Source organism: Panthera onca, chromosome B1 (genome assembly GCF_046562875.1).
Source record: "Panthera onca isolate mPanOnc1 chromosome B1, mPanOnc1 haplotype 2, whole genome shotgun sequence".
NCBI classification, from domain to species: Eukaryota; Metazoa; Chordata; class Mammalia; order Carnivora; family Felidae; genus Panthera; species Panthera onca.
Window position 1 is genome coordinate 64046419 of NC_138342.1, and position 12521 is coordinate 64058939.

The 12521-nt window shown below is 35.1% G+C and overlaps 1 protein-coding gene across 6 annotated transcripts in view; it reads left to right on the forward strand.

Moving 5' to 3' along the window:
• BMP2K (BMP2 inducible kinase) overlaps window positions 1-12521 on the forward strand; it is a 129328-nt gene that overhangs the window by 29001 nt on the left and 87806 nt on the right. The window contains exon 1 of one of the 6 annotated variants that reach the window (XM_060654805.2): window positions 3790-3826. The exons of the other annotated variants lie outside the window; for them this stretch is intronic. Coding sequence (XP_060510788.2) covers window positions 3805-3826 — 22 coding nt within the window. The 5' untranslated portion in view covers window positions 3790-3804. Of the gene's footprint in view, window positions 1-3789; window positions 3827-12521 lie in introns of those variants that run through there. 6 annotated transcript variants of the gene reach the window in all.

The following is a 12521-nucleotide window of genomic DNA, read 5'->3' on the forward strand; positions in this document are numbered from 1 at the left end:
ATAATTATATATATTATATTTATACTTTTTAAAAATTTTATTTCTTTAAATTTACATTCAAATTAGTTAGCATATAATGCAGCAGTGATTTCAGGAGTAGATTCCTTAATGCCCCTTACCCATTTAGTCCATCCCCCCTCCCACATCATACCTATACTTTTAAGCCATCAAATTTATGTTTGACATGTTGTGGGGTAAAGATCAAATTTTCTTGTCCTCCCCATTTTTTCTAGTGAATGTAATTGACTATCCTTTTCCCAATGATATCCAGTGTCTCTGATGTCATTTATCAATTTTTAAAATAGTTCTCATATATAAATAGCTCTGTTTCTGAGTTTTCTTTGTTATTCTGTGGTCCTTTGTTTATCTCTGTGTCATTACCATGTATCTTATCAGAGTTTATAATCTTGGTAATTGGTAAAGAGAGTAACCCCACTCCTTACTCCTTTTAAAAATTGTTAGCTATTCTTAACTTTTTGCACTACCATGTGAATCTTAGAATCAGTGTATCCAATTCCACAAAAACTATTAGGATTTTTATAAGAATTACATTGGATTTATTAATCTGTGAGAATTTGAGAACTTTATAATATAGAACCTTCTTTTTTCATAAAGAAATTTATGTATATGCATTTGTCTTTTATTAAAGTTTTATAATTTCCTTCATAAAACTGCCATGCATCTTTTATTGATAATTCCTAGATTCCTAGATGCTTTTTTTTTTTTTTTGGTTGTAGTCATAAATGGTATCTTCATTCTTTTTCCCATTTTTCTTAGCTGTTCTTCTATAAGAATGCAATTATTAGAGAATTATTTTTTAATGCAAATCTGATGAATAAACACCTTTGTTTAAAATTCTATGGTTTCCTCATCTTTTGCAGGACAAAGTTCAAACGTCTTGGCATAATGAACTTAGCAATGATCTTTCATGATTAAAACCATGTGTGACTCTTTACCATACCTAAGGTCCCATAACTTCATATTTTGCAACCTGTGCTTCAATTAAATGGAGCTAGTTGTAACTTCTTGGACATACTCTGATTTTTTTTTAAAGAAGAGCTTTAATGAGATATGATTTACATATCCTAGAATTCAGTTTATTTAGTGTTTTTCCTATTCTTTATGCTATACTTTTCATCTCCATGACTTATTTTATAACTGGAAATTTATACCTTTTAATCCCCTTTAAACTGTTTATCTTTCCACCCACTTCTCTGGCAACCACTGGTTTGTTTTCTGTATTTAAGGATCTGTTTGTTTGTTTTGTTGTTTAGATTCCACATGTAAGTGAAGTTTTATGGTATTTGTCTTCCTTTGTCTGGCTTATTTCACTTAGCATCATACCCTCTGGGTCCATCCATGTTGCCACAAATGGCAAGATTCCATTCTTTTTTATGACTGAGTAATATTTCATTTGTGTGTGTGTGTGTGTGTGTGTGTGTGTGTGTGTGTGTGTGTGTATCACATTTTTTTTTTTTTATCCATTCATCTATTGATGGATGCTTGGGTTATTTCCATATCTTGGGTGTTGTAAATAATGCTGCATTAAACATAGGGGTGTACATATCTTTTCAAATTAGTGTTTTCATTTTCATTGGGGAAGCAGCCAATAGTTGAATTCCTGGGTTATATGGTATTTCTGTTTGTAAATTTTGAGATGTTCCATACTGCTTTCCACAGTGGTTGCACCAATTTACGTTACCACACACAGTGCATGAGGGTTCCCTTTTGTTCACATCCTTGCCAACACTTGTTATTTCAATTCAAAGTGTACACTTTAATAATTTTCAATATATTCAGTATATTTGAGCCCACCACCACTATCTAATTTTAGAAATTTTATAAACCTAGAAAGAAGCCCAGTATTCATTAGTAGTCACTTCCTGTTCCTCTTTCCTCGCTCCAAACCCTTGCAGTTAATAATCTTTTTGTTTTCTTTACGGATTTTCCTATTCTGAGCATTTCATTTAAATGAAACATGTGGCCTTTGTGTCTGGCTTCTTTCACTTAGCATATTTTCAAGTTTCATCTGTATTTTAGCATGCATCCATATATCATTAATTTTTTTTTATGGCTGAATAATACTACATTATATGGGTAATACCACATTTTGTTTATTCATTTATCAGTAAATGGATATGGGTTGTTTCTAATTTTTGGCTATTGTGAATAATGCTATTATGAATATTTGTGTAAAAGTTTCTGTGGGAATATACATTTTCACTTCTTCTGAGTGTATTTTTGGGACTAGAATTACTGGGCCATGTGGTAACTCCATGTTTAACCTTTTGAGGAACTGCCAGTGTTTTCTACAGTGACTGTGCCATTTTACATTTTCATCAGTAATTTCTGAATGTTTCCAGTCTTTCCACATCCTATTGGATGTTGTCTGTCTTTTTGATTACAGCCATCCTAGTGGGTGTGAAAAGGTATCTCATTTTGGTTTTGATTTGCATTTCTCTAATGACTAAAGATGTCAAGCATCTTTTCATGTGCTTATTGGCCATTTGTGTATCTTTGAAGAAATTCCTCAAGGGTAAGAGATCTTCATAGATTCTGGATACAAGATCTGTATCAGATAGAGGATTTATAAATATCTTCTTCCATTCTTTGGATTATATTTTCACTTTCTTAATAGTGTTCTTTGAAGCATAAAAGTTTCACATTTTAATGAATTTCAATTTTTCATTTGATTGTGTTTTTGGTGTCATGTCTAAAAAAATGTTGCCTGATCCAGGGTCATAAAGATTTATACCTATGTTTTCTTCTAAGAGTTTTATAATTTTTGTTCTTACGTTTAGGTCTTTCATCCATTTTGAATTAGATTTTGCATATATGATGTAAAGTAGAGGTCCAACTTCATTCCTTTATGGAACTATTGAATTGTCCTAGCACCATTTGTTGAAAAGACTATTCTTTCCTCATTGAATTGTGTTCTCAGTTGTTGAAAATCAGTCAACCATAAATATATGGGCTTATTTCTAGGCTCTCAATTCTATTCCATTGATTTGTATGTCTATCCTTATGCCAGTACCACGATGTCTTGATTGCTGTAGCTTTGTTGGTAGCTTTAAAATTGGGAAATGGGAGTCCTTCACTTTGTTGTTTTCAAGAGTCATTTTACCTATTTCAGATCCTTTTCATTTTTATATAAATTTTAGGATTAGCCTGTCCAGTTCTGCAAAAAAAGGGATCTGGTAGGGACAGTGGAGGTTTACTGGTTTTTTTTGGTTTTGTTTTGTTTTTTACTTTTTATTTTTTATTTTTAATGGGGATTTGGGGAACATTTGAAGAGTATTAACCACCTTATTTCATTATTTCAGTCCATGAAATGAGAGATGGCTTTCCATTTCTTAGGTTTTAAATTTCTTTGTGATATTTTATGGTTTTCGGTACGTAAATCTTTCATCTGTTTTGTTAAATTTATTAGCGTCTTACTATTTTGATGCTATTGTCAGTGGAACTGTTTTCTTGATTTATTAGATTGGTCATTGCTAGTGTATAGAAATACAGTTGTTTTTGCAATTATAATCTTGTATCCCGTAACTTGCTAAACTTGTTTATTAGCTTCGATAGTTTTTTGTATGTGGAATTTTCAGGCTTTTCTATGTACAAGATCATGTTATCTACAAATAGAGATCATTTTACTTCTTTTTCAATTTGAATGGTCTTTTATTTATTTTTCTTAACTAAATTAATTTAGTTAAAATCTCCTATGCAATATTGAATAGAAGTGATAAAAGCAAACATTCATGTCTTGCTTCTCATTGCAGGTGGAAAGCTTTCAGTTTTTCATCAGCAAGTATGATGTTAGCTGTGGGTTTTGGTAGATGCCCTTTGTCACATTGTGGAAGTTCTTTTCTATCCTAGTTTGTTGACTGTTATCATGAAGTGGTATATTTTTTCAAAAATATTTTCTGTATTGAAATGATCATGTGTTTTTTAATTAATATGTTTTATTACATGATTGATTTTCACATGTTGAATTAACCTTGCGTTCCTAGGATAAATCCCACTTGGTCACAAGGTATAGTTTTGTTTCGTTTTAGTTTTTTGTTTTTTGTTTTTTAAATTAATGTCCTTGGATTTGGTTTGCTAGTATTTTGTTGTGTATTTTTCTACATCTATATATATAAGGGCTTTTGGCCTGTAATTTCTTTTCTTGTGGTATGTTTGTCTGCTTTTCATAGAATGGATTAGAAAGTGTTCCTTCTGTTTTTTGGAAGAGTTGTGAAGGATTGGTATTAATTCATCTTTAAACATTTGATATAATGTTTAAAGTTAACATTAAACATCCCTAGTGAAGCCATCTGTTCTTGCGCTTTTCTTTGTGGATGTTGTTGTTGTTGTTGTTACACACTTGATCCCTTTACTGGCTTAAATTTTTAATTTCTTCTTGAGTTTGATAATTTGTATTTTTGTAAGGATTTACTGATTTCATGCAGGTTATCTAATTTGTTGGTAAAAATTGTTTGCCTTATACTCCTTTTTATTTCTGTGATGTTGGTAGAAAAAATTTTGGTTTTATTTATTTTCTCTATTAACTTTTCTGCTCCTTGTTTCATTTATTTCTATGTTGAATTTTATTATTTTCTTGCTGCTGCTTTGAGTATAACATATCTACTTTTTTTCAGTTTTTAATATGGGAAGTTAGGTTATTTATTTGAGATCTCTCTTTTTCAATGTGGTTATCTGCAACTATAAATTTCCTTCTAATAACTGCTTTAACTGTTATCCCAAAACTTACCCCATAAGTTTTGGTATGCTGTTTTTTTACTTTTATTTATCTTGAAGTATTGTCTCATTTCCTTGTGATTCTGTCTTGGATCCATTGGGTATTAATGAGTATCTTCTTTAACTTCCACATATTTAAAAAAATTTTTTTTTTTTTTTTTAACATTTATTCATTTTTGAGAGACAGAGAGAGACAGAGCGTGAGCAGGGGAGGGGCAGAAAGAGGGAGACACAGACTCTGAAGCAAGCTCCAGGTTCTGAGCTGTCAGCAAAGAGCCCAACGTGGGGCTCGAACTGACGAACTGTGAGATCATGGCCTGAACCGAAGTTCGACGCTTAACTGACTGAGCTACCCAGGTGCCCCTAATTTCCACATGCTTGTGAATTCTTCAGATTTCCTTTTTTGATTTCTGATTTCATTCCATTGTGGTTGGAGGACATACTTTGTATGATTTTGGTTTTTAAAAATTTATGGAGACTTGTTTTGTGCTCTAACATGTGGTCTGTCCTTGAGGATGTTTCATATGTACTTGATTAATGTGTATTCTGCTGCTGTTAAGGGGAGTATTCTACAGATGTCTTCCAGGTCTAGTTGGTTAGTAGTGTTTATGTGTTATTTTCTTGTTGACCTTCTGCCTACTTGTTCTATCCATTATTGAAAGTGAGATGTTTAATTCTCCAACTATTAATGTTTAGTTCTCTATTTCTCTTTTCAGTTTTTGCTTCTTGTATTTTGAGGCTTTGTTTTTAAGTGTATATATGTTTTTAATTATATACATTAAGTGTACATATATTTTGCTGGTAGATTGACCTTTTCGTCATTATAAGAATGCTCTTCCGTGTCTTTAGTAGCTATTTTTGTCTTAAAGCCTTATTTATCTGATATTAGTTTAGCCATTCTGGCTCTGTCTTTGGTTGCTATTTATATGTTATATATTTTGCCATCCTTTAGCCTTCAATCCATTTTGTGTTTTTGAATCTAATTTTTAAAAACAAAACTTATGGCTCTTTATAGCCTCTACTTGGCAAGGCATCATTTTTTTTTAATGTTTATTTATTTTTGAGAGTGAGAGAACACAAGTGGGGGAGGGGCAGACAGAGAGGGAGACAGAATCCATAGCAGGCTCCAGGCTCTGAGCTGTCAGCACAGAGTCCAACGTGGGGCTCAAACCCATGAACTGTGAGATTGTGACTTGAGCTGAAGTCAGACACTCAACCGACTGAGCCAGCCAGGCACCCCGAAGCATCATTTTTATACATTAGTTCTTTAGACATGGTTTCCATTAGTAGTAGCAGCTGATTCATAGTTTTTGTCTGGTATGTCCAATATCTGCGTTTCTACAGAGACCTTTTCTCTTAACTGCTTCTTTCCCCCTCTGTATGGGCCTTATTTACTACTTCTTTTCATGGTTCATAATTTTTTGTTGAAAACTGGACATTTTAAATAATACAATGTAGTGATTCTGGAAATGAGATTCCTCCACTCCCCAGAATTTTGTTTTTGCTACTTGTTTAGTGACTTTCCTATACCGATTCTGTAAAGTCTAAATTTTTTATGAGTTGCTACTGAAATCTTTTCTCCGTTAGACTATGGTCAGTTAATGATAGGACAGATATTTCCTAAACACCTGGAACCAGTAACTCTTCCAGCTTTTGCTGAGGGACTTTTTATGTGTCTTGGCATGAATTCAGTGCTCTGATGAAGTTTACAACTTTGCTGTAGCCTTTACTTTTTTCTTGTGCAGAGTCTCAGAGTCATCCAGAGGTGAGAGGCTATGGCCTTCTCATCTTTCCTGGTCCTGCATTCTTCCCTGTATGTGCATGTCCTTCTAGATCTCCAGGAATGTGTTGGAACTTTTCAACGCCCCCTATGGACAGTTCATTTCCAGTTTTTCTTTGTAAGTTTTTTAGTAAACCTCTTCTTATCCTCAGCTTGTAATGTTGCCTCAGGGAGCTGCAGTATTACATAGTTGCTACTGATGGTTTTCAACAAATGCTCTGGTGATAGTGCTTTTTACACATTGAATCTGAGTCTGGTCAAATAAAGACAGACCCAGAGAGTGGAGCTTTCCCAAGATGCTGCCTGACAGATCTAATAGTGATGGCTCTTGTGTGTTGTTGTTGTTGTTGTTGTTTTTTGGTGAATCCAAGTCTATTTTGCTTCTACCAGTATCTGCTAGTTTTTGCAGTTACTGTTGTTGTGAGTTGTATTTTTTCAAGACTACAGTGAAACTGGGAGAGAATGATAGGAATAGGACAAATTAAAATGTCACAAAGCTCACTGTTTTTACTGAGGTTCACTCTTTCTTTTTTTTTTTTTAACTTCTCAAATTGTTGCAAACTTTTGGGTAGTTTTTAGAGTTGTGGAAAAATTGACTTTGACAACCTTTGCCAGTGTTGCATTTGGGGAAGAACAGATTTTTAGAGGCTCTTAATTTCCTGCTTTGGAAGTACCCTTCCTCTGATATTTTTACACTTGTTTTTTTCCCCCATATTTTACCTCTTTGGAAACTACTATACATTCTTCCAAGATTCAGCTTATATGTTACTTTTTCAGTGGCACCTTTTCTGGTTTTCCCACATATACAACTTCTTTTTGTTTCCATATACCTTGAACATAACTCTTTTACTTCACTTGTTATGGTACTTTATTTGTTTATCTATATCTTCTACTAGATTGCAGAATATTTGAGACTACTTTTTTTGAAAAAAAATTTTTCTTAAAGTTTATTCATTTATTATTTCTGAAAGAGAATAAGCTGGGTAGGGGCAGAGAGAGAGAGGGAGACAGAGAATCCAAAGCAGGCTCCAGGCTCTGAGCTGTCAGCACAGAGCCCGACGTGGGGCTCAAACCCATGGACCGTGAGATCATGACCTGAGCCAGAGCCAGGTGCTTAGCTGACTGAACCACTCAGGTGCCCTAGATGAAGACATTTCTTATAACACATTTTGGAAGACATTTAAGAAATCTCAGGGCCATTTTGTAAAAATACACAGAGTTATTGGTCTGTCATATACTGGTTTCCATATACTTTCTTCCCCCCAAACCTTTGAATCCCATCAAAAACTTTGTTTTCTGTCTTTATTTAGTTGACTTGTTTAGGGATAACTTATAACTGTTTTTGTAATTCTGTCCAGTCTCAAGAAGTGGGAAAGTTACCGTGGTGTAATTATTGAAAAGAATTTATGATGGTTTCTGCAGTCTGTTTCAAGCAGAAGTGTGAGAGAGTTAAATTATGGCAATGATCTGTGTCAGTAACTTTGGTGACAGTATTCATATTTGAGTGTCTGGGTATATGCAGATACATACTGTCTTCCCTTTAGTTTTCTAAAGTGGATCCCAAAGTGGTATTAAGCATTATAGGGATCTATCTGTATGGTATTGACCCACTTTATTTTGCTGTTTCCTAATACTCCAAAGATAAGAGTATCATAATGCTAAATCATTAATTTTGCTTTCTAAATTTCTAACTTAGAAACATTTTAAATACATAGTTCTCACTTAAGGAGGAATTCATGATATTTGCATTCCTATGGAAATAAGCTTATGAAATGAATGGTTAGCTTCCAAGGCCTGATCCAGTGACTAATGTAGTTGATGCTTCTTTAGGATTCTGAACTGCAAACAAAAGGAACCCATCTCAAATTAGTTGACCAAAAAGGGAATTTTATTGGTTGAAAGACAGAAACTTGGTGTCCTGAATTCAGCCGTACCTAAAGCCAACTAAGATTATTTTGTATATAGTGTATTACATGTTATAGTTATATTGACATTTTTGTAATGCCTATGCAAAATGCAATCCCATGTGATATTATTTGCCTAGTTATTTGCATTTTGATAGAAGTACAGGTTTCTGCATCTTCACTAATAATTTCCTTATGATAGAATTTTATAAATAAAAGCATGAGGCAAAGTATGAATATTTTAAGGCTCTTGATATATGATTATGGTGGTAATATTTTATTAATCTTCATATCCACCAGGAACACATAAAAAGTTTATAAATGATTACTGATTTTAGAACATCCTGGTTAACAAATGTAACAATGCTTTACTATTATTAAATAATATATATATTTTTAAATTTTAGAAAGAGGGTGTGTAAGTGGGAGAGAGGGGCAGAGAGAGCCCAACACAGGGCTCAGTCGCATAACCCTGGGATCATGACCTGAGCTGAAATCAAGAGTCAGATGCTCAACCAACTGAGCTACCCAGGCGCCCCATTAAATAATGATATTTTGGGGGGGGGGGGGGATACAGGAACAAAACTGTCCTTTCTCATTGTGGGTGTAAATAATGACAAAAGATTAAAAAAAAACAAAACAAAAAACTCAGGTATAAATAAGGATAAATAAGGTATCTCTTGCTTTTATCTCTTCTCTGGATTTCACATTTGGAAATCTAATTGCCAATTCCATATCTCCAACTGAATGTCCAAAAGACATCTCTGACTTACTGTGTCCAAACTGTGTTCTTGATATTCTGCCCCAAACCTTCCTTGTTTGTCAAGAATTGTTAAGAGTTTGTGATTTTATTCTACTTGTAAGCTGACAGGTTAGCCTGCCATAGTTACATGGATGCTGTCAGAAGAAATGAGACAAAGGATTTGATTACAGCAAGAGCTGCAGCCAGAGTTTGAGCATTTACTCCAGTTCCCAGAGCCTTAGTTCCCACGGGGCTATGGGCCATGTCATAGGTCCCAGGTGACGCCTGTGCATACAGTGGATTGCATTACAGGAGAGGAATCCTGAGTTCAGGGAACCGGAATTTTTGATAATGTGCATTAAGTCTGCCCTAGAGAGGATAGAGGGGACACATTATTATCTTTATTGTGCCTGCCAGCGTACAAAACTGCGCTTTGTTTCCGAGGGATATACTGACTGTGTTTTCTAAAGCTGTTACCTGTGCAATCTCGAAAAGAGAGTCCAAAACAGAGGCAGTGTTAGTGCCTCTGCTTATAAGATATGCAGAAATGAGACTCCCATGTTAAATTATTTTCCAGTACAGTCTTCACCATCCCATCTAATGGTGATTTCATCCTTTCAGTTTCTCAGTACAGAAGTCTTGAAGTCTTTCTTAACTCCTCTTTTTCTCATATCTCACATCCAGGCTGTCAAGAAATCCTGTCTGCTCTACGTTCAAAGTGTATCTAGAATTTTTTCATTTCTCGTTCTTCCCACTGCCTTTTTCAGAACCACTGTGATCTTTCAACAGAATTACTGTGGTGCAGCCTGGTAACTGGCTTTCTTAATTCCCATCTTGCCTTCAGTCTAATCCCCCACACGGTAGCCGGAGTTGTCATATTAAAATATGAATTAGTCAGTCATGTCACTGATCTACTCAGAACCCTCTAGTGGCTTCTCATTTTATTTGGAATGAAAGCCAGGTCTTTACTCTAATCCATATATAAGACCCTGCATGGTCTGGCTCTCTTTTATTTCTTTGAATCCTTTTTTTGTTATGTCTTTTTGTTCATTTGGCCAGGCTCCCTGTCTTAGGGCCATTGCACATCCTGTTTTCTCTGCCCAGACTGCACGTGTCCCAATATCCATATGGCTCATTTCCTCACTTTCCATCTTTACTCAGAGTCATCCCAGGCCATCCCCATGCATCTAGATTAAACATGTTGACCTCCCCCTTCTCCCCCAACAAAATGTTCTAGTGTGTTCATCTCCACTTAATTTCCTTCTTCTCAGAATGTACTACTAATACATTATTTATGTGTGTGTGTGTGTGTGTGTGCATATACATATATATATATATATATATATATATGTATACGCATATATATATATAGCGTATATTTTACTTGTTTATCTTGTTTCAGTCACTCTAGAATGTAAGCTCACAAAGGGAAAGAGGGTTTCTCTGAATTTTTTTGTAGTGAGTTTTGTTTCTGGCATCCAGTACAGTACTTGGCACCTTATGAGCAGGTAATGTATATGTTGAATGGGTGAATGAGTGATTTATATGGTAAAGAAGTAAAATCCTGTTTTCAGAATTTAGGGTGTGTATTAGAAGTATGATGAACAACAACAGAAAATGATTAATCGCTTTTTATTCATAGATCGATGTAGCAGTTGTAGCTTATCAGTTATAACTACTTTCAGAAGAACCATTTTATTAATGTTAAGTCATTCATTCACTGAAATATTTGAGTGCCAGACACGGTGGCACTCGGAACATTGATGATACTGTGACAGACAAGGTGTACATAGCCTCTGTTCTGATGGAACTCACACCCAGGTGAGGAGAGAAGCATTGAATGAGTGTAACAAGTGTAAATATTGTGGATACATCTTTAGACGTTCTTGTTGTAGGGGTTGCAAACTCAGATACCTATGCCTGCACAGGCCAGGCAGATAAGGTAAGAATGAATTGGGACCAGGGAATGTGGAGATGGGAGTTCAGATGCACTATAGAACACATGCCATGTGTAAAGGGTAAAGCAACTGACAGGTCCATCTGATGGATATCGTATACGAATGAGGACCCACTGTTTATTTTTTCCGAATTATGTAAAGGGAAACGGAAAAATCTAGATTATCATCTGAAGTATCACACTCTCCTAAGGCACTGTGCAGTCCAAATCAAACATGGTTTTGACCTAAGGCCTCTTCTCTATAAGGAATATTGCCAATTAATTGAGGTTCTATCAAGAAGAAAATTCTGGGAGTGGGGAAGACATTATCTTCTCTTGATTTACATTTTTGTTTTGTTCCTCCTCAATTTTAATAGTTTTCCTAGATCCTCCCATTTGTAATGATGTAGCTAGACTTTTCTTCTGACATAACTAACAAGGACAGATGTGCATGTAAAAAGCATTAGAATGTGCGGTTTCTGGGGGTAAAAGACTTGTGGTTGGCTCCATTTTATGAGCTCTGAGTTATTGGACTAGCTGCTCACCTTCTTTCTCAGTGTTCGCTTTATTCATCATCTGTACAATGAGAGTATCAGTTAAAATGCCTCCTGATGTTATGAGTGGTAAATAAGATAATGTACTTAGAAATGCTGTGTATATTGTCAGGGTTCTGTGAATGCTGTGCTTTTGCCTTTTTTTCTTTTTCCAACTCCTCCTCCTCCTCCCCCCATTCCCTGCCTAATCACATGTATCTGATTCATTGTTTCATTGCTTTGTACTAGATAGCACTTACTGATAAGATAACTTTGGCAAGAATTTAAGTTAGTAATCCTCTTTAGGAGTATTTTCACTTTTAAAGGAAACTTCTGGAGTCATTGCCTTAACCTACAGTAATGAAACTCTGATGTATCACAGGACAGTGGTCATTGAGTAGGAGGATCATTCTTCTGGCTCGAATCCCACAGCAAAACAAGTGCCTGTTCCACTTATCTTGAAGATAGTTTTCAAATGACATTGTTTTCTTTGGCAGTGGTTGAAACCAGAAGTTGCTGACAGCTTGGTATTTCCTCTGTCTTGTTGATTTGCATGATGTATGGTGATATACAACATACAGAAACACCACATGTAATTTTATCCATCCGTCTTTCTTCTTCCATTCCCTAGGAAAACAAACTTGATAGGAGTAAACGCTACTAAAGCCCAGTCTTTCATAAACATGAAGTGCTTGTGTGTGTGATGTTGGAGCTATAGGTATCTAGGATACCATAAACATTTTCTGTGGCAAGAGACTTATGGTGTCTTTGGGGAAGTTGTGAGTCTGGATGATCAGCAGCAGTGTCTTTCTTGTAAAATAATAATTCTCAGTGGTGGTGGTGGGGTTGTCAGATGGCAAGGGGGAGGAGAATTACCTGGGGAATTAGGTGT